This window comes from Coregonus clupeaformis, chromosome 2 (assembly GCF_020615455.1).
Source record: "Coregonus clupeaformis isolate EN_2021a chromosome 2, ASM2061545v1, whole genome shotgun sequence".
NCBI classification, from domain to species: domain Eukaryota; kingdom Metazoa; phylum Chordata; class Actinopteri; order Salmoniformes; family Salmonidae; genus Coregonus; species Coregonus clupeaformis.
The window spans coordinates 32,745,266-32,766,366 of NC_059193.1; the positions used below are offsets into that span (position 1 = coordinate 32,745,266).

At 41.3% G+C, this 21,101-nt stretch overlaps 2 protein-coding genes and 1 long non-coding RNA gene across 5 annotated transcripts in view; 2 read left to right on the plus strand and 1 right to left on the minus strand.

The window, feature by feature from the left end:
* Nucleotides 1-80: 80 nt before the first annotated feature.
* Nucleotides 81-17,693, minus strand: nudt6 (nudix (nucleoside diphosphate linked moiety X)-type motif 6). 2 transcript variants are annotated; one of them, XM_041840787.1, is made up of 5 exons: nucleotides 17,136-17,693; nucleotides 16,527-16,730; nucleotides 3,951-4,006; nucleotides 1,231-1,285; nucleotides 81-735 (listed from the first exon to the last, which is right to left on the minus strand). In XM_041840787.1, exons 1-5 carry the CDS (start codon nucleotides 17,401-17,403, stop codon nucleotides 347-349), a joined length of 972 nt encoding a protein of 323 aa, XP_041696721.1. In that variant the 5' UTR covers nucleotides 17,404-17,693; the 3' UTR covers nucleotides 81-346. The 2 variants fall into 2 exon arrangements, with proteins under 2 accessions (XP_041696721.1, XP_041696730.1); XM_041840796.1 differs by lacking the exon at nucleotides 17,136-17,693 and adding an exon at nucleotides 17,040-17,093.
* LOC121534229 lies at nucleotides 3,527-14,203 on the plus strand. Its single transcript, XR_005994571.1, has 2 exons — nucleotides 3,527-3,726; nucleotides 13,585-14,203. It is a non-coding gene; the product is annotated as an uncharacterized LOC121534229 (long non-coding RNA).
* A 59-nt stretch (nucleotides 17,694-17,752) lies between the features above and the next one.
* Nucleotides 17,753-21,101, plus strand: part of spata5 (spermatogenesis associated 5) — a 129,803-nt gene continuing 126,454 nt past the window's right edge. The window contains exons 1-3 of one of the 2 annotated variants that reach the window (XM_041840759.2): nucleotides 17,753-17,993; nucleotides 19,282-19,406; nucleotides 19,602-19,759. In XM_041840759.2, coding sequence (XP_041696693.2) covers nucleotides 17,822-17,993; nucleotides 19,282-19,406; nucleotides 19,602-19,759 — 455 coding nt within the window. In that variant the 5' untranslated portion in view covers nucleotides 17,753-17,821. The remainder of the gene's footprint in view (nucleotides 17,994-19,281; nucleotides 19,407-19,601; nucleotides 19,760-21,101) is intronic. The other variant, XM_041840768.2, reaches the window with a different exon arrangement.

Sequence of the window (21,101 nt, forward strand, 5' to 3'; positions counted from 1 at the left end):
ATCTCAATCTTAAAATATGAATGAGTGGTTTGATTTTAGAACATAGTGGCCCTGAGGGTCTTCCCAAACAGAGTTGTCAATTTCTTCAAATTGTGTATTTTTATTAGATTTTTTACAGACAAGAGGTACATCTTGTGATTTGTGCAAAATGTCCTTTACAGTGATCATCATCGGTACCATTTGCTACACCCTCCTTCCCTTGTAACATAAAAACCTATTCCAGTCTGCCATGAATATACACTTCAAGTACTATGGTAAAACATCATCCACACGCTAATATGACAAGCACTGACGTGCTAGTGCAATTAGCATCGCTGTGCTAGGCTAGGCAAGGCGGACCCTGTCCTCAGGCGTTGTGTTTGAGCACCGGCGGCAGCTCCCTGTGGTACAGCTGGTAGAACCTCCCTGAGTAGACAGCTGGCAGCTCCTCCATAGCCAGATCAATCTTGTTGAAGCCCTGGTTTAGTCCATGAAGCAGGAGCCTGGCTAGGCGGCTAGTGATGGGTGTTGTGGCATTAGTCTTGGCTAGCTCGGTTAGCTCCAACCACTCACAGCGCAGGCACTCCTGGGTGCAGAAGTTGATGTCATAAGTGAGGGGGCTTAGGCGGCAGATGATGTACATGTCGGACATACCAAAAGCACCCGGGTGGTTGTGTTGCTGCCGGACGCTCAGAAGGGACTTGAACTCAGAGCGGACTCCCGTCTCCTCAAAGACCTCACGGACCGCAGTGGTGCCTTGAAGAGAATGAAAGAAAGGAAAACAGATGAGGAAACATGGATTTAATGTTTGTACTGTTCTTTAGAAACCTTTGTTTTGAAAACTCCAGTACTGTATATCTATCTGACTGTATGATAATGCTCACAAAATAACTGACCTTTTCATTATCAACATTTTTGTATCATACGCATGCGAGTACAAAAATTGAACATTAAGTCACGAAAATGAAATGGTTCAAAAAAAGGGAAATCTATTTTATTATGTATTTTAGTCACACATAAAACGCTGCTTCAGAGGGTGGGTCTATGTATCAAAAGCTGCTTCAAAAAGTTGAACAAGTTCATTTGAAGTCTGTTGTTTTAAGTAAAATTGTTTAGCTACTGTATAAACACTTGAGTGTAGCTCTCATGAAGGTCTGAGGTGGCAGTTTCTCTGTGTATGGTATACCTTAATGTATTGTGTACGGTCAGTTACTATACAGTATTATGAAGTTATGTGGTTGCATCACTCACCAATGTTTTCTCCTGGATCCGAGAGCCCTCCAGGGAATTTCCATGCATTTACTGTCTGAAATAAAGTCACAACAATACACTTTGTATTAGGATCCAAAATTGTGCTGCATTCAAGGATTTTATTTCTGAATAAGTATTTTACAATTGTATGTGCATAGGGCCAAATCCAAACTTAAATCCACATTATTCACACTTTCGTAAAACGTATGCATTGATGTTATAAGTTATGAGTTTAATATTCATTTTGATGTGATTGTATTTTATTCTTGAAGAAATCAAAGCAATTAAGTTTGGTGTTTTCACCACTCTTTAAATATATTTAAAGACAGATCGCTGCTGGTTAAATTATGTAGTTGAATACATTTGTAGTTTTTGCTTAATTTTGAATTCAAAATATACTTTTGCTATTGTAAAACTATTGTTTTTGTATTTGATTTGATTAATCTTGTTCAATGTTTTGATAAACTGTAAAGCACTACACTTTCATAATTTGATTTCCTTTCTAATCGTAATTAAAGTGCTATATTTTTGGAGCTACTTGTTTTACAACAACGTAGGAAATTTAAAGAATAAACGTATAATTTAACAATATTACACCATATTTTGTGTGGTTTACTAAATTGTGCTCTGGTAATATGGCTGTGATTCTAGATATGGGTAATCTGATACAGTCTAGGCATTGAATTCATCTGGAGAGCCTGGTTATGTACAGATAAGTGAAAAAGAATAACAATAAATGGTCCGAATAGCAAATAAGAACCATGACTAACTTGCACTCGTCATTCTTAAATCGCAAACAGCCAATGACTCATATTATTCTAAAACGTACATCAACCCATTACACATTACTTCATCAGATTTCAACACAGCAAATTGGGTCTCTTTTGTTTCAGCCACAAATCACCTAGCTACAATGCAATTACCCAGCATCCCTTTCATTTGCTGTCTTGGTGCAGAAGTCAGTGATAATGAACCAGGAGGGGTTCACTTTCAGGAAACACAACCCCAGAGCAGCTCTGGATGGGCTTAGCCTGCCAAACTCTGCCGATGGCCAAAGGCCAGACTGAGTGCATGAGGCCCTCTTCCAGTAAATGACGAGAAGAGAGAAGAGATTAAATAACTTCTCACTTCCCAAACACTAACTGCTCGTCGCTGTTGCTTAAAATATAACTAACACGCAAGACAATGTACCATATGCACCACTCTTGATATCTATTGCAGTGATTGGGTACACATAAATATTCAACCAAAGAGTTGCCATTGAGTGATGTTATGATACTTCAACACTGCAAATTGCTTTAGAAATACAGGATAATTATTTTGCGACCACACATTATGGTAATGTTTGAAATGTTGTGTGGTGTACTAAGCATGCACCAGCATGGGTTAAGAATGTTTGCTTGAGGTTGCGTAATGTTGTGAGGAGCTATGCTAAGTGAGACGGTGACGCAGCAGAAGTCAAGGTAAAGTCTGTGAGAGGAGAATAATTCTCCCCATGTAGAGAGGCAGCAGACGCTAGGAAAACTGCCTAAATAAACACATAATGACAGCCATTCATAGCAGTGGGAAGGAAGGAAACAACTACTGCCATTCACTCCTCAGTGTTGATTGGGGATTATATGGGAGTTAGATGAGGCACATTGAGATCCAGAGGTCGGACTGTATCACTGTGGTTGAAAAGTTTTATTTTTCCATAATATATCTTACAATGGTTTAGCTTTGCTTCCCTAGATAGAGACCTTTTAGATCACGAGAATGCAAGTAGATTTGTTTTATAATGGTGAACTAAATAACTCATAATTTGTGATCAAGTTTAACTTTCTTTTGTCATATGGACATTTAAAGAGCAACTGAAAGCAATATACAACTTATCTGGTAGAAAACGGCTTACGTGTGTCAAAATGTACAACAAAGTGTAAATAGGATATTTTTGGTCATAAAGTCAGTCTTGTCCAAAACGGAGATTTGCGAGATAATTAGGAAAAGATGGGATACCATAACAGTTTTCTTTGGGTTGGGTTTATTTAATCCTGCCCAAAGTAATAATCAATTCGGAGCGCAGCTGCACACGACCCAATTGTAATGCCCACATTAAATTTGGTTTGACATTCAATATCCCTATGGGGCTAGTTAGGGACCATCAATAAATTACACAATGTACATGGGAAAATATTTTAAAATGCCAATAGCTCTAAATTTCAATGACTTAAAAATCTCAAACCAACTATAAATTGTAGAAATTCATATATATTGAAAGCATTTAATGAGACAACTAAAAGGTGTTCAACATGAAAATATTTACCATTTACATAGTGTAATTTATTGACGGTCACCAACTAGCCCCGGAGATAGGCTATCCAAAGTCAAACCAACTTTGCCACCATCGCACACCAGCCGACTGAAGCAAATTGGCGAAAGAAGTTGGCTAGCACTAGCTAGTCTAAGCGACTTCAAGACACAAGACCTGGTTAGACTGTTTCAAGTTATCTTAGAAGGGTGAGTGACTAACTGTGTACTGTTTTGGCAGAGTGAATGTACAAACGCTTGCCACATGCGAACATACACACAAGAGACACCCACATTAAACCACACTCCCAGGACAACTCTTGTTTGGTTTCAGTCATGGCTGCTGCATTTCTTAACGTGCAAGCTAAAAAACAAGGCCAAATCAGGAAGTTCAGTCCCCCTTTATTATACAATAGAGAGAAGCAGTACAATACCTTGTTTTTGTCTTGAACGACGAGAACCTTTCCATTTGACTCATCAACAACTGCACCTTTATAGACAAAATAAAATAAGTTACTAGCCAAGTACACTACAGTAAATACTAACTATCAACATAACAGCATGATAATGAAGTGTTATTAAGCAAATTATTTAATCATAGCTGGTATATAAGCCAAATAACTTTGAAGACAGCTTCCAGAAAACTGACTAGAGACCAGTTGGCATTGAGTTGAGCGGTAATTATTGGGTTTGAGAGAACATGAAAGGTTTTATTAAACTGACCCATGTGGAGTGAGCGGTGAGTGGCCTGGGGCCGGGCTTTAGCTATGCTGCCAGAGAGAGGGGCCACCACCACAACAACTCAAAAAACATCGGAGACTTGAGAGAAATGTTGACTATTCTCTGAGGCTAAATTTTTAGGAATTTAGACAACAGAAATCATGCAATAATCATGAAATGACTGCTCTTGCAGTGAATATGTGTTACGCTGTCCCAACTCTCGTTCTAATTTGGCAGGGAGGACTATTCATTCCCCTATAATGAGGTAGAACACCGACAATTCTGGACCATCATAGACCGCCTTGGCTTGCGATTACAGACTAAATGTCTACTTTGTAAAATAGATTTTCCTGATTAAATAAAAGTTAAATACATAGGGCAAGGTAATGATTAATGTATTGTAATTTGTTCTCAATAATAAATCATCTCTACTGTGTAAAGGTAGTGAGTGACACATTTTGGTCCTCCCTATGTAGTAGGGTGATTCCATGGTAACAGAAAGAAGCAGAGACTCCGATTTTTCATTTTAAAAGTATGCCAAACAAAAACCACTGATAGCAAAGTTAAACAAAACATACAACTTTATGCACAAGGACTACTTAATAATTTTAACTGAACATTTTACAAAAACACATTTACTCGAAGAACAGTGCAGATGTAAAGTTTTGTAACAGAATGACGGTAAAATCTCCCTTAGTTTATGTGACCAAGTTTTCTAAACATCTACTCTGAATTAAGATCCAAAGATGTGTGAAGAAAGAATGGGGTATCAGCTATGATATGACACCTTGAGTTTGAAAAAAATCTATTTTGGTTATTGAATTACAGTAAGTGAAGTGAATTAACACCCAGTAACAGAATGTTGGTAACAGAATGACATCATGGGTTCCTGATTTGTACTATACATAAATGCATAATTATGAATGTCATTCTCTTCATGCTGATGTATCCTGAATAGGTACAGGTAGAACAATGTATTATTCTACACACTGTTTAATATTTTAAATGAGCTCCACCCCCAAATAATACCAAATTTGGTTGCACCGGACCAAATCTGTGCCAATCATAGACTTCTGTGCTTCACAAGTTTGGACATCACAGTACATACAGCACAGTAAAGCACAGTAGAGTTCAATACAGTACAGTTCAGTACACTACAGTAAGTTATACTGTACTCATGTACTGTACTCTACTGTATTGCACTGACCTATACTCTACTTTTCTTTATTGTACTGTACTGTGCTCTACTGTACTGTGCTGTCCAAACTTATGAAATAGACGTCTATGATTGGACTGACCAAATTTCAACTACTTTTCAACGGTCAGTGCTCAGTCGGTGAGGGGGGCTGGTTACAGTAAATGGAAAGAGGGGACTCATGGGTAGGTGTCAGTAAGAGCCAGAAAAGGTGACAAACTGGAGAGAGAGAGACAGCGAGAGAGAGAGACACAGGGAGAGAACGAGGCAGGGGTTTCCAGACTGTTTTCACACACTTTGCTTTGACCACCACGCGACAGAAAGAAAACAGTTATGAGCTGAACATAACATTATGCCAGTGGAAGGGAGGACAGTAACAACAGGTGACCCAACTGTGGTTTGTGACTACTATGATTTCCCATTGTAGCCAATTCAGTTGCAGTCATTCTGTTACAGATTTTTGGGTAATTCTGTTATAAAGACTTCCTCATATGCACTCTCCTGTTCTATTTGTTTTCAACTTTCTTTCATTGTCTAGCAGCCAAAGGCATTATCTTAGTCATATTAGCAACCCATGATAGTTGTTGCATCTTTAGATCTCCCCCCTTTCTACATTTCTAATGGATATTTCCATCTCTGTCCTGCTGAATCTGCTTGCATGTGCAGTGTGCATTTTAGAACGGTGTTTCCTGCAAATTGCATTTTTGAAAACTTGCGCATCGGCCTACCACCGTATCCCTGAGCAGTTTCCTTCCTGTCCTGCAGCTCAGTTCAGAAGGACGACTGTATATTTGATGTGTCTGGGTGGTTTAATACATAATCCACAGCATAATTATTAACCTGAAGATGCTTAAAAGAGATGATCAATGTCTGATTTGTTATTGTTAACCATCTACCAATCACTGCCCTTCTTTATGAGGCTTTCGAAAAGCTCCATGGTCTTTGAATCTGTGCTTGAAATTCAGTACTTGACTGAGGGACCTTACATTTGTTGTATGTATGGGGGACAGAAGAATGGTGTCATTCCAAAATCATGCTAACCCCTATTATTTCACACAGAGTGAGTCCATGTAACTTATGTGATTTGTTAAGCCACATTTTACTCCTGAACTAATTTAGGCTTGCCCAAACAAAAGGTCTGAATACTTATGCAACGACTATATTTTAGTTATGAATTTATCTTAAAAAATATACAGTGAGGGAAAAAAGTATTTGATCCCCTGCTGATTTTGTACGTTTGCCCACTGACAAAGACATGATCAGTCTATAATTTTAATGGTAGGTTTATTTGAACAGTGAGAGACAGAATAACAACAAAAAAATCAAGAAAAACGAATGTCAAAAATGTTATAAATTGATTTGCATTTTAATTAGGGAAATAAGTATTTGACCCCTCTGCAAAACATGACTTAGTACTTGGTGGCAAAACCCTTGTTGGCAATCACAGAGGTCAGATGTTTCTTGTAGTTGGCCACCAGGTTAGCACACACTTCAGGAGGGATTTTGTCCCACTCCTCTTTGCAGATCTTCTCCAAGTCATTAAGGTTTCGAGGCTGACGTTTGGCAACTCGAACCTTCAGCTCCCTCCACAGATTTTCTATGGGATTAAGGTCTGGAGACTGGCTAGGCCACTCCAGGACCTTAATGTGCTTCTTCTTGAGCCACTCCTTTGTTGCCTTGGCTGTGTGTTTTGGGTCATTGTCATGCTGGAATACCCATCCACAACCCATTTTCAATGCCCTGGCTGAGGGAAGGAGGTTCTCACCCAAGATTTGACGGTACATGGCCCCGTCCATCGTCCCTTTGGTGTGGTGAAGTTGTCCTGTCCCCTTAGCAGAAAAACTCCCCCAAAGCATAATGTTTCCACCTCCATGTTTGACGGTGGGGATGGTGTTCTTGGGGTCATAGGCAGCATTCCTCCTCCTCCAAACACGGCGAGTTGAGTTGATGCCAAAGAGCTCGATTTTGGTCTCATCTGACCACAACACTTTCACCCAGTTCTCCTCTGAATCATTAAGATGTTCATTGGCAAACTTCAGACGGGCCTGTATATGTGCTTTCTTGAGCAGGGGGACCTTGCGGGCGCTGCAGGATTTCAGTCCATCACGGCGTAGTGTGTTACCAATTGTTTTCTTGGTGACTATGGTCCCAGCTGCCTTGAGATCATTGACATGATCCTCCCGTGTAGTTCTGGGCTGATTCCTCACCGTTCTCATGATAATTGCAACTCCACGAGGTGAGTCCCAGGCCGAGGGAGATTGACAGTTCTTTTGTGTTTCTTCCATTTGCGAATAATCGCACCAACTGTTGTCACCTTCTCACCAAGCTGCTTGGCGATGGTCTTGTAGCCCATTCCAGCCTTGTGTAGGTCTACAATCTTGTCCCTGACATCCTTGGAGAGCTCTTTGGTCTTGGCCATGGTGGAGAGTTTGGAATCTGATTGATTGATTGCTTCTGTGGACAGGTGTCTTTTATACAGGTAACAAACTGAGATTAGGAGCACTCCCTTTAAGAGTGTGCTCCTAATCTCAGCTCATTACCTGTATAAAAGACACCTGGGAGCAAGAAATCTTTCTGATTGAGGGGGTCAAATACTTATTTCCCTCATTAAAATGCAAATCAATTTATAACATTTTTGACATGCGTTATTCTGGATCTTTTTGTTGTTATTCTGTCTCTCACTGTTCAAATAAACCTACCATTAAAATTATAGACTGATCATTTATTTGTCAGTGGGCAAACGTACAAAATCATCAGGGGATCAAATACTTTTTTCCCCTCACTGTATATACACAATTATTCCACTTAGACATGAGTATTTTGTTTCGATTGTTGACATAAAATTACAATTAAATCTATTTTAATCCCACTTTGTAACACAATAGAAATGTACGAAATCCAAGGGGTCTAAATGATTTTGCAAGTCACTGTATGTGTGCTTTTGTAAAAGAATGGCAAGACACTAGGCAATAATTCTTAAATTTACAGAAGGCAAATAATTTCTGCAAAACTAAATATAAATGTTGAGTTTAGTTGGCAGTGGTCTTTACTTTGATGTATTTCTAATACCTTTTAAGACTTTTGCTGCTAGATGTTTTCTAAGACCCCCTTTCCTAAGATCTCTTTGACCAGAAATCAAAGCCTTTGCTTATTCCAAATGTTTAGGATGGAAAATGGTTGGAGAAAAAATAAAAATAAAAATAAAAAGCCAGTTGAGAACAAGTTCTCATTTACAACTGCGACCTGGCCAAGATAAAGCAAAGCAGTGCGATAAAAACAACAACACAGAGTTACATATGGGGAAAAACAAAACATAAAGTCAAAAATACAACAGAAAATATATATACATTGTGTCCAAATGTAGCAATTTATGGAAGTAAGGCAATAAGTAGGCCATAGTGCAAAATAATTACAATTAGTAATAACACTGGAATGATAGATGTGCAAGAGATGATGTGCAAATAGAGATACTGGGGTGCAAATGAGCAAAATAAATCACAATATGGGGATGAGGTAGTTGGGTGGGCTAATTTCAGATGGGCTGTGTACAGGTGCAGTGATCGGTAAGGTGCTCTGACAACTGATGCTTAAAGTTAGTGAGGGAGATATGAGTCTCCAGCTTCAGAGATTTTTGCAATTCGTTCCAGTCATTGGCAGCAGAGAACGGGAAGGAATGGTGGCCAAAGGAGGTGTTGGCTTTGGGGATGACCAGTGAGATATACCTGCTGGAGCGCATACTACAGGTGGGTGTTGCTATGGTGACCAATGAGCTAAGATAAGGCGGGGATTTGCCTAGCAGTGATTTATAGATGGCCTGGAGCCAGTGGGTTTGGCGACGAATATGTAGTGAGGACTACCAACAAGAGCGTACAGGTCACAGTGGTGGGTAGTATATGGGGCTTTGGTGACAAAACGGATGGCACTGTGATAGACTACATCCAATTTGCTGAGTAGAGTGTTGGAGGCTATTTTGTAAATGACATCGCCGAAGTCAAGGATTGGTAGGATAGTCAGTTTTACGAGGGTATGTTTGGCAGCATGAGTGAAGGAGGCTTTGTTGCGAAATAGGAAGCCGATTCTAGATTTAACTTTGGATTGGAGATGCTTAATGTGAGTCTGGAAGGAGAGTTTACAGTCTAACCAGACACCTAGGTATTTGTAGTTGTCCACATACTCTAGGTCAGACCCGTCGAGAGTAGTGATTCTAGTCGGGTGGGCGGGTGCCAGCAGCGTTCGATTGAAGAGCATGCATTTAGTTTTACTAGTGTTTAAGAGCAGTTGGAGGCTACTGAAGGAGTGTTGTATGGCATTGAAGCTCGTTTGGAGGTTTGTTAACACAGTGTCCAATGAAGGGCCAGATGTATACAAAATGGTGTCGTCTGCGTAGAGGTGGATCTGAGAGTCACCAGCAGCAAGAGAGACATCATTGATATACACGGAGAAGAGTGTCGGCCCAAGAATTGAACCCTGTGGCACCCCCATAGAGACTGCCATAGGTCCAGACAACAGGCCCTCCGATTTGACACATTGAACTCTATCTGAGAAGTAGTTGGTGAACCAGGCGAGGCAGTCATTTGAGAAACCAAGGCTATTTAGTCTGCCAATAAGAATGCGGTGGTTGACAGAGTCGAAAGCCTTGGCCAGGTCGATGAAGACGGCTGCACAGTACTGTCTATTATCGATCGTGGTTATAATATCGTTTAGGACCTTGAGCGTAGCTGAGGTGCACCCATGACCATCTCGGAAACCGGATTGCATAGCGGAGAAGGTACGGTGGGATTCGAAATGGTCGGTGATCTGTTTGTTAACTAGGCTTTCAAAAACTTTCGAAAGGCAAGGCAGGATGGATATAGATCTGTAACAGTTTGGATCTAGAATGTCACCCCCTTTGAAGAGGGGGATGACCGCGGCAGCTTTCCAATCTCTGGGGATCTTAGACGTTACGAAAGAGAGGTTGAACAGGCTAGTAATAGGGGTTGTGACAATTTCGGCGGCTAGTTTTAGAAAGAAAGGGTCCAGATTGTCTAGCCCAGATGATTTGTAGGGGTCCAGATTTTGCAGCTCTTTCAGAACATCAGCTGTCTGCATTTGTGTGAAGGAGAAGCGCGGGGGGCATGGGCAAGTTACAGCGGAGGGTGCAGAGCTGGTGGCCGGAGTAGTGGTAGCCAGGTGGAAAGAATGGCCAGCCGTAGCAAAATGCTTGTTGAAATTCTCGATTATTGTAGATTTATCGGTAGTGATAGTGTTTCCTAGCCTCAGTGCAGTGGGCAGTTGGGAGGAGGTGCTCTTATTCTCCATGGACTTTACAGTGTCCCAAAACTTTTTGGAGTTAGTGCTACAGGATGCAAATTTCTCTTTGAAAAAGCTAGCCTTTGCTTTCCTAACTGCTTGTGTATATTGGTTCCTAACTTCCCTGAAAAGTTGCATATCGCGGGGGCTATTCGATGCTAATGCAGTACGCCACAGGATGTTTTTGTGCTGGTCAAGGGCAGTCAAGTCTGAGGAGAACCAGGGGCTATATCTGTTCTTAATTCTGTATTTTTTGAATGGGGTATGTTTATTTAAGATTGAGAGGAAATTACTTTTAAAGAACAACCAGGCATCCTCTACTGACGGAATGAGATTGATATCCATCCAGGATACCTGGGCCAGGTCAATTAGGAAGGTCTGCTCGCTAAAGTGTTTTAGGGAGCGTTTGACAGTGATGAGGGGTGGTCGTTTGACCGCGGACCCGTTACGGACGCAGGCAATAAGGCAATGATCGCTGAGATCCTGGTTGAAGACAGCGGAGGTGTATTTAGAGGTTAAGTTAGTCAGGATGATATCTATAAGGGTGCCCATGTTTACGGATTTAGGGTTGTACCTGGTAGGTTCGTTGATAATTTGTGTGAGATTGAGGACATCTAGTTTGGATTGTAGGATGGCTGGGGTGTTCAGCATATCCCAATTTAGGTCACCAAGCAGTACGAACTCTGAGGATAAATGGGAGGCAATCAATTCACATATGGTGTCCAGGGCACAGCTGGGGGCTGAGGGGGGTCTGTAGCAAGCGGCAACAGTGAGAGACTTATTTCTGGAAAGGTGGATTTTTAGAAGTAGAAGCTCAAACTGTTTGGGCACAGACCTGGATAGCCTGCAGAGCTCTATCATACTATCTCTACAGTAGATTGCAACTCCACCCCCTTTGGCAGTTCTATCTAGACGGAAAATGTTGTAGTTGGGGATGGAAATTTCAGACAGGATTCAGACACTGCTAGAACATCAGGGTTGGCGGAGTGTGCTAACGCAGTGAATAACTCAAACTTAGGAAGGAGGCTTCTGATGTTAACGTGCAGAAAACCAAGGCTTTTATGGTTACAGAAGTCAACAAATGATAGCTCCTGGGGAGTAGGAGTGATACTGGGGGCTGCAGGGGTTAGCCTCTACATCACCAGAGGAACAGAGGAGGACTAGAATAAGGATACGGCTAAAGGCTTTAAGAACTGGTCTTCTAGTGCGTTGGGTACAGAGAATAAAGGGGGCAGATTTCCGGGCGTTGTAGAAAAGATTCAGGGCATTATGTACAGACAAGGATATGGAAGGATATGAGTACAGTGGAGTTAAACCTAAGCGTTGGGTAGCAATGAAAGAGATAGCATCACTGGAGGCACCGATTGAGCCGGTCTCGGCGTGTATGGGGGGTGGAACAAAGCAACTATTTGAGGCAGTTTGAGAGGGACTTGGGGTTCTACAGTGAAATTGTATAATAAGAACTAACTGGAACAGCAATAGGCAAGGCATATTGACATGGGAGAGAGGCATAAAGCAATCACAGGTGTTATTAGAGAGAGCTAAGACAACAACTGGTAATGGCGATAATGTTTGGGCTGAGGCTAAACAGGACTGGGTACTGTGTAAAGGAACAGTCCAGCAGGCATCAGCTGTGCAGCTGAGTGATCATAACGTCCAGTGAACAGCAATATGTGAATCCAAGAGCAGTTCGAATTGGTACTACAGCACAGCGATCAGGAAGCACGGCTGTCGTTTGCGTGTGCTAGCGGGCCGGGGCTAGCAGATGGATCTTCGTGGTCATCGCAACAGGAAGCCTGTTGAAACCACAGACGATTACGTCGGCAGACCAGTCGTGATGGATCGGCGGGGCTCCGTGACGACTCTAGGAGGTCCCGTCCGGTTGACAGAGAGGTAGATAGCCAGGAGATGTGCCTGACTCAAGGCTAGCTCAAGGCTGATTAGCCAACAACAACGTTCATTTGGTTGCAGCTAGCTAGTTGCGATTATCCAGTGATTCAGGCAGAAAATCCAATAGGTTCTGGGTCAATAACGTGCTGTGCAGACAGTGCAGACTGGCCGATAATAGTCCAGGCTAGAGCTGGCTGGTAGGTAGTGCAGGCCACGGACAATGGTGAAAAAACGCTAATGGTGGCTAATAGCAAGTAGCTAGTTAGCTGGTTAGCTGGCTACTCCTGTCCGGTAGACAGAGAGGTAGATAGCCGGGATATGGGCCTGCCCGAGGCTAGCTCGAGGCTAACTGATGCTTGCTTCGGGGGCAGTGGTGATTAGCCTACAGCAACATCCATTCGACATCCATTCGGTTGCGGCTAGCTAGTTGCAATCCGGTGTTAAGGTTCAGTGATTCAGTTATTCCGGCAGAAAATCAGATGTTCTGGGTGAAAACCGCTAACGGTGGCTAATAGCAAGCAGCTAGTTAGCTAGTTAGCTGGCTGGCTAGTTTCAACTGGAGATTCTAGATAAAGGTGAATAAATAATAGAATCCGTTCTACATTGAGTGAGGCGGGTTGCAGGAAAGTATATTTAGTAGAAGGATGAAAAGTGTGATAGGGAAATATATACGTAAAATACAAAACAAATACAAAAAACAGGCTATTTACATGGACACACAAGAGAACACGACCGCACTGCTATGCTATCTTGGAATCAAGTCTATATTTCTCCCAAAAAAAAATCATTTGACACCAAATTTGCTCCTATGAACTTCACATTAGCGCTCATGGGGCATTTTTACATGGAATTGACCAGTACAGTCTATAGTGAAACAGAAAGGGTGACTCAGCAATAGTTGTGGAATGTTTGCCATCCCAGTCGGCCTAGCGGGAGCAGTCTTTTTTTGATAACTAAACCACTTTTTTCAACAGGTTGTGACTAAGACGGCCAACTATTTGCTTCTGTTGACAGCTCCAGGGGGAAGGAAATGGGCCATTATTTTTTCCATCCGGCGTCTCACCAGGACACCATCCAGTCCTTGAATGAATTCCCCAGATGTGTGGCGAGGGATAGGTTGTCTAATCCCCAACTTGGCCTTCCGTGTGGAAATTGATGTCATCCCCATCCAGCCACAACCGGGCACATCACAGGAGTTTGCCCGGGAACCAGACTGAAAAGCCATCATTAGGTTAGCCTGTGGAGGGGAAAAAGTTTCCTCCAAAGGCAGAATGGGTCCGTTCGTTAGCTCGGGAATGAGGCAGCAAACCAAGTAATCAACAGAGGGGAATTGTGGGTCATGTAAAACTATTGGCTGCTGCAGCTGGCAGCTTGGGTACTTATATACTCTATGGGTGAGACTGTTCTTCCGTAGGGTAGGTTGGTGGGGAGTCACTGCACGTGCGGGGCGTGTGTGTGTGCTACGCCTACGATGAACAAGTGGTCTGACATACAGTTCCGACCAATTATATGGGCACCCTTGTACCTTTTATTGAATAATTCCCCATTTCTTCTCAAATAAATTGAAAAATAAATAAATAAAGCTTTTGGTCACTGCTGTGTTATTGGATTATTAACATTGCAGAACCAATTTTATTTTGGTAAACTTAAGTTCACAATTTTAATTGAGAAAATAAAGACATGGCATGGACAAAATTATTGGCACCCTGGAGCAAGTACTTGGTAGCACAGCCTTTGGCCAAGATAACTGCAGACAAATGCTTCTTGTAGCCATCAATGAGCTTGCTGCACCTTTCTACTGGAAGTTTGGCCCACTTTTCTGCAGCAAACTGCTTTCATTCTTCAATTTGTCAGGTGCCCTCCAACTGCTGTTCTCAGCTCTTGCCATAGGTTATGGATGTGATTCAGATCTGGACTCTTGGCTGGTCACTCCAGAACAGTCCAGTGTTTCTTCTTGAACCATTCCTGGGTGGTTTTTGATGTGTGTTTGAGGTCGTTGTCCTGCTGGATGACCCACAGCCTTCAATGGAAACCCAGTTTTTGGACACTGGGTTGAACATTGGACTCCAAAACAGCTGATAATCTGCTGATTTGATGATGCCTTGCGCACGTTCAAGGCCCTCAGAACCAAAGGCAGCAAAGCAACCCCACAGCATTTTTAAACCTCCCCCATCTTTGAAGGTATGGTGTTCTTTTCATTGAATGCTTCATTTGGTCATTTACCCAGTTCATCAATATAGATTTACCATTCAAGTAAATGTTGACCATTATTTTGTTATGTAGTTAGATTGTTTTTACCAAAGTCAAATTGATTGTATAATTGATTCATTAATGCATACATGGCTGTCTCTGAAAAATGTTGACATAAAACAATTCAAATCTAAGGATATTGAACTCAAAAGATTTCCAACGATTGAAAAGAGCAGTAGCGGAGTTTCTCTCTGCATCAAGTGCCATTGTGACTTTGGCTAATATGCCTTTTCTTTTGCCGTGGTATCGTTTTGGTCTAGAGTATCATGATGGTATCGCGTATTGTGATAGTAAACCTGGTATCGGTATCAAAGTCAAAATTCTGGTATCATGAGAACACAAACACACGACAGGTGGATTTTCTTGCGGTTCAATTGCTGTTTAAGTGAGGTAACGAAGGAACCATCAGTGGTGTAAAGTACTTCAATAAAAATACTTGAAAGTACTACTTAAGTCGTTGTTTGGGGTATCTGTACTTTACAATTTACATTTTTGACAACTTTTACTTCACTACATTCCTAAAGTAAATTATGTACTTTTTACTCCATACATTTTCCCTGACACCCAAAAGTACTCGTTACATTTTCAATGCTTAGCAGGACAGGAAAATTGTCTAATTCACACACTTATCAAGAGAACATCCCTGGTCATCCCTACTGCCTCTGATCTGGTGGACTCACTAAACACATGCTTCGTTGATATCTGAGTGTTGGAGCGTGCCCCTGGCTATCAGTAAATAAAACAAAACAAGAAAATGGTGCCGTCTGGTTTCCTTAATATAAGGAATTTGAAATGATTCATACTTTTGATACTTAAGTATGTTTTAGCAATTACATTTACTTTTGATACTTAAGTATATTTAAAACCAAAATACTTTTACTCAAGTAGGATTTTACTGGGTGACTCACTTTTACTTGAGTCATTTTCTATTAAACGTATCTTTACTTTTACTCAAGTATGACAATTGGATACTTTTTCCACAACTGGGAATCATGTGTGATGTGTTGGTGCAAATACTCTTCATCAGTCCCAAAACTCTTCACTGTCACTTTTTGGAAGAAATCAATGGTGGGGTACTCAAAGTCACTGTTGGAAACATGCCATCAGACCATGTGGACCAGGTTTTGCCCATCCTCCTTCCACAGACATGTTCTGACATGCTTGAATCCACTTTTGGGGAGGGATAAAGTCAACAGCATGCCACCTGGTGGTTGACTGGTGGTGATTTAAAGAATCTGCCATCAAAATGTTCTCTATCACAGACATTGTTTGCAAGTCAAACACAAACTAGATTTGTAGTGCATCACTGACAAGTGGAAATAACTGATGTTTGCCTTACCTGTATTTTTACACAAGTAAGGCATGAGTTTTTACACAAGGCAGGGATGTAGCTCAGTTGGTAGAGCATGGCGTTTGCAACGCCAGGGTTGTGGGTTCGATTCCCACGGGGGGACAGTATAAAAAAAATAAAAAAAATGTATGCACTAACTGTAAGTTGCTCTGGATAAGAGCGTCTGCTAAATGACTAAAATGTAAATTGTAATGAGTGTGTGTGCAGAAGGCTTCAAGAAACCTGAAGCAGACCTGACCTAGAGGTCTGAACCTAACACCTGATCCTGAGCAGTATGAACCTGTGATATAGGTCAAGACAGTAGACCTGGAGTACCTGCCACTCCAATCTGATGGGTAGCAAACCCGGGCAGCCTGCTCTGCCCATCTCCCAGCCACAGAGCCAGAATGGCTTGGTCCTGCTTGGCGTGATGGTAGGTGAAGCCATGAGCAGAAGCTTCTGCGGCACAGCGGCTCAAAGAGATGGGCACATGAAGCCAGACTGCCACCCGGCCCTCTGTCCTCCACTGAGCCAAAGAGTCTGAAAAACAAACAAAACATCATAGTCGGAGGGTGTCAATGAGCATGTCTGACTAGATTCATCATTCAATGTCCGTGTAGATTTATCAAAGTCACATTTTTATTAATCTGAATCTAATTGTCAGAAGTATTTGTATTAGTTTTTAACAAGTGCCACTGAGTCATTGATTGTGTCCCTACTGCTGGTGCTGTGCATCATCACTTATTAACCAGGATATCAGTCTGCCCTCTTTGGCTTGTGTGCATGGCCCTCAAACTAGCTGGGCTATAAGGCAATATGCATCGTTTCATGCATTTTCAAGGTTCTTACATGTCATGCATTTTTGCTTATTTTCTGTCCAAGTGAAGAAGGTGCCTGCATTCAACACCAATTATGTATATCTATCTTTCTTTGGTCTACACTAACCTCGCAATAGATTACTAAATACTCCTTCGCTGATATCCGACGGGAAATCACTGTCACCGAGGTTCACTGTCACTCCGCCGAATCTGTCCACTTTCCCAGTCAAAACATGGGCATTTGTCCCATGCTCGTTCTGTAGTTGTAACCGGTTTGCTGAGCATGTGAATGCTCGAACAGCCGTCGTTGACCCTGTATGCGCGTATGCGCGGCGCGTTTGATTTGAAAGCGCGTTTCTTACAAGAGGTAATAGTTTGCGAGTAAGTGTTGCCATGTTACGAAAGCCTTGAAATATATTTAGATGAAAAACGCGTCCGTGAAATATGAATTTACTCGCTGGTTACATAAAAGTCAACACTGAAGTTGCATAAATACCGTAATACACTAGTACTTCGCATTATTTTGGACATCTTTGCTACATGTTGTGTTTTTGTAAGTTGCTAACAACTAAAAGCATACCATACAAAGCTATATAATTTTCTAAATATATATTTTAATACATTGTCCGTTTTCGCGCAAAATTGTAAACAGAGTAGCAAAGCAGAATTTACTACGTCATTTAGCTATCCGCTTTACGGTAAAAGAGGAGGAACTGAACTTTAACCAGGAAGTGTATCAGCGGATTCACCCATGCTTGTGGTGAGACGTCTGTTTCACATGTAGCTACGCTATTGCAAAATTGAATTAAAGAAATGTCTTCAAAGAAAAACAAAAGCAAAGTTAGGAGAGTCATTGAAGGTGACAACTCAAGCGGACTGAGAGATGGCTCCAGTGACTCAACTAACTTGCAAAGCTCGGGGCACGAGGGGGGAGGCAGCAAGAATCTCTACAACTCATTCACAGTCATTGAATTCGTTGAGAAAGGTAGTTAGCTACTGTATCTTGTTAGCTAGTTTTGCTGCACTTATGATATTATCCTGATAACTGAATACAATGTAAATGTCATGTACCATAAAGATTTCATGATTTATACACGCCAATGAACATGAGCTCAAGCACTGCGCATGCACTTACCTGCTGTGCTGGATGCATGGTGTAGGTCAGGGCTCTCCAACCCTATTCCTGGAGAGCTAACGTCCTGGATGTTGTCGCTCCAACCCTAATCTAGCGCACCTGATTCTAATAATTAGCTGGTTTATAAACGGAAACAGGTTAGTTACAACTGGGTTTGAAACGAAAACCTACAGGAGGGTAGCACTCCAGGAACAGGGTCCTGGTGTAACTTGATATACATATACATACACATACCCATCATTTGGTGAAGTTGCATATGGGGTACACATAGCCCAATAATGGACTAAAGGAGCCTAACGTTAGTCCTTATAGTCCAAGGACCATACATGTTCTGTTTGAAGGCGAATTGGCTCTGGAAGGCAAATACTCCATCTAAATTAAAATCGTTTCTTAATTATGGGATGGTTCTAGAAACATAAATCCCTCTACTTTCATATCACATCAAAATAATTTAACAAATGGAAAATACACACTTCCTGTACACCACATGAGGTTGGTGGCACCTTAATTGGGGAGGATGGGCTGGTGGTGATGGCTGGAACGGAATTAGGGCAATGGTATCAAATACATCTCACACACATGGTTGCCATGTGTTTGATGCCATTGGATTTGCTCCGTTCCGGCCATTATTATGAGCCATCCTCCCCTCAGCAGCCTCCTGTGCAGGACACAGTTTTATCCGGTTTTAACACAGTTGCAGCCGACAATATTGTTCAGTGACAACACGTTTGTGGTGTCCGTCTTCCGTTTACACACAGGTGTTAGGAGACGTAGATAGCTATATCATTAGCACATGTAGTCAACATTGTCTTCTGTCTGTGTTCCGTAAAACATGCGCTGTAACATGGAGATATGGCCGTGTGGGAACACAAACCGTATAAAGGTGTGCATCAATTGAACCTTTAGTTTTTTGAAAATTATTTATCGCTGATATGAAAGATAAGGTCCTTATGCTTCCAAAACCGTACCGCAAGTGATGCGTGTTAATGTTCAGACTGAGCGCCAAGGCGCTTAACAAAACTCCCCCATACAAAAGACGCCTTCGTCCAATGACTTATGTGTAATGTGATGGAACTAAGAGTCATGATCACACAGCTTTTGCCATGCATGTCACCCCCATGTAAACATTTGGATACAGCAGATGATAAGCTTTCCAAAAGATGCAGAGCATTCCTTGTCCAGCTGAGCATAAATACAATGAAGTCTGCGAACATTTGCATTGGAAGACCAGTCCTATTGTCGAGCAATACTGGGCAACAGGAGGTATGTAAACAATGTGTTTATCAACAGAATGGAATATTGTATATGTGCATGTGCTTATTGACTATGAATTGAACTGTGGGGAGACAATATCAGCAGTTGACCCAGAAACAGTCGATCTTGATTAATATTAGACTGACACAAATGCTGTAGGATAATTTCCAGGCCAAGTTTCTATGCTGTTTTTGCTTTTTCCAGGTGTGTCTGGCCTGGCCGACAGCGTCTTTCCCTGGGGGTAAAGTTGGCCTACTGAAAAGTACTCAGAACAGCCTGAAAGTAAAGCCTGGGGATGGAGTGACTGTTCATCCCCTGACAGGACCTGTGCTACAGGCAGAAGAGGTGCTTCTCTCCACCAGGTAAAGCAGTAGAGCTAAAGCTACTTGTGAAGCCATACACCATAAATACTTCATGTTAAACACATAGACACTCAACCATGCAAATTGGCTGGGTTATTATTTATTTGGACATCACACATTATAGTCTTACTCTTACCCAGACATCATACACACTCACTAAATCACATCCAATATCATACACATCAACCTACTCCGATTTACTACACACATAATATCTTGAGTCAATTTTCGAACATCTGTGGCATTGTCTCACAGACAAACAGGCAAGGGAGTAAAACAAATATTGCTAGAACCTGTTTCTTGAATTCTAAATATCAGACTTTTGAAATCTCTAATTTTGACCGTCATAATACCTCTTATGGCAGTAACTTTACAAGCACTAATTATGGCCAATTTAGACTGAGAATAACTCCCTCAATAACTTTAAGCATCAGTTGTCAGAGCACCTTACCAATCACTGCACCTGTACACAGCCCATCTGAAATTAGCCCACCCAACTACCTCATCCCTATATTGTTATTTATTTTGCTCTTTTGCACCCCAGTATCTCTATTTGCACATAATCTCTTGCACATCTAGCATTCCAGTGTTAATACTATTGTAATTATTTTGCACTATAGCCTATTTATTGCCTTACCTCCATAACTTGCTACATTTGCACACACTGTATATATATTTTCTGTTGTATTTTTGACTTTATGTTTTTTACCCCATATGTAACTCTGTGTTGTTTTTATTGCACTGCTTTGCTTTATCTTGGCCAGGTCGCAGTTGTAAATGAGAACCTGTTCTCAACTGGCTTACCTGGTTAAATAAAGGTGAAATAAAAAATAAATAAAAATAAAAATAAAAAAAAGGGGTGAAATAAGTATAGCCAGTTATAATTGTAACGGTTTAGCAGATGATAAAAAAAAAGATCAGTCTTTACGTGGCTAAAAGACAGGAAACTCACTCTACATCATAAGATGAAGTTGCATGGAAAAGGGAATGGGGTGGTGAAATAATTTTCTGTCATGGACAAAGGAACTCAAAAGGTGTGATGATATTAATAAATAAAAAAATAGATCTGAATTTGCAAATAGTCAGGAATGATTCGCAAGGAAAGTAGATCTTTTTGAATATGAAAGTGGATGAAAAACAGATTTGGCTCATTAATCTATATGGTCCAAATCAGGATGATCCATACTTGTTCGAAAATATTTATACACATTTATTGAACTTAAAGGCAAAAACGATCAAATCATTATGTTGGGAGACTATAACACAGTGTTAAGTACATCAATGGACCGTAAAGGAAATCACTACAAACTATCATCACTGTGCCCTTAATGAAATCACAAAT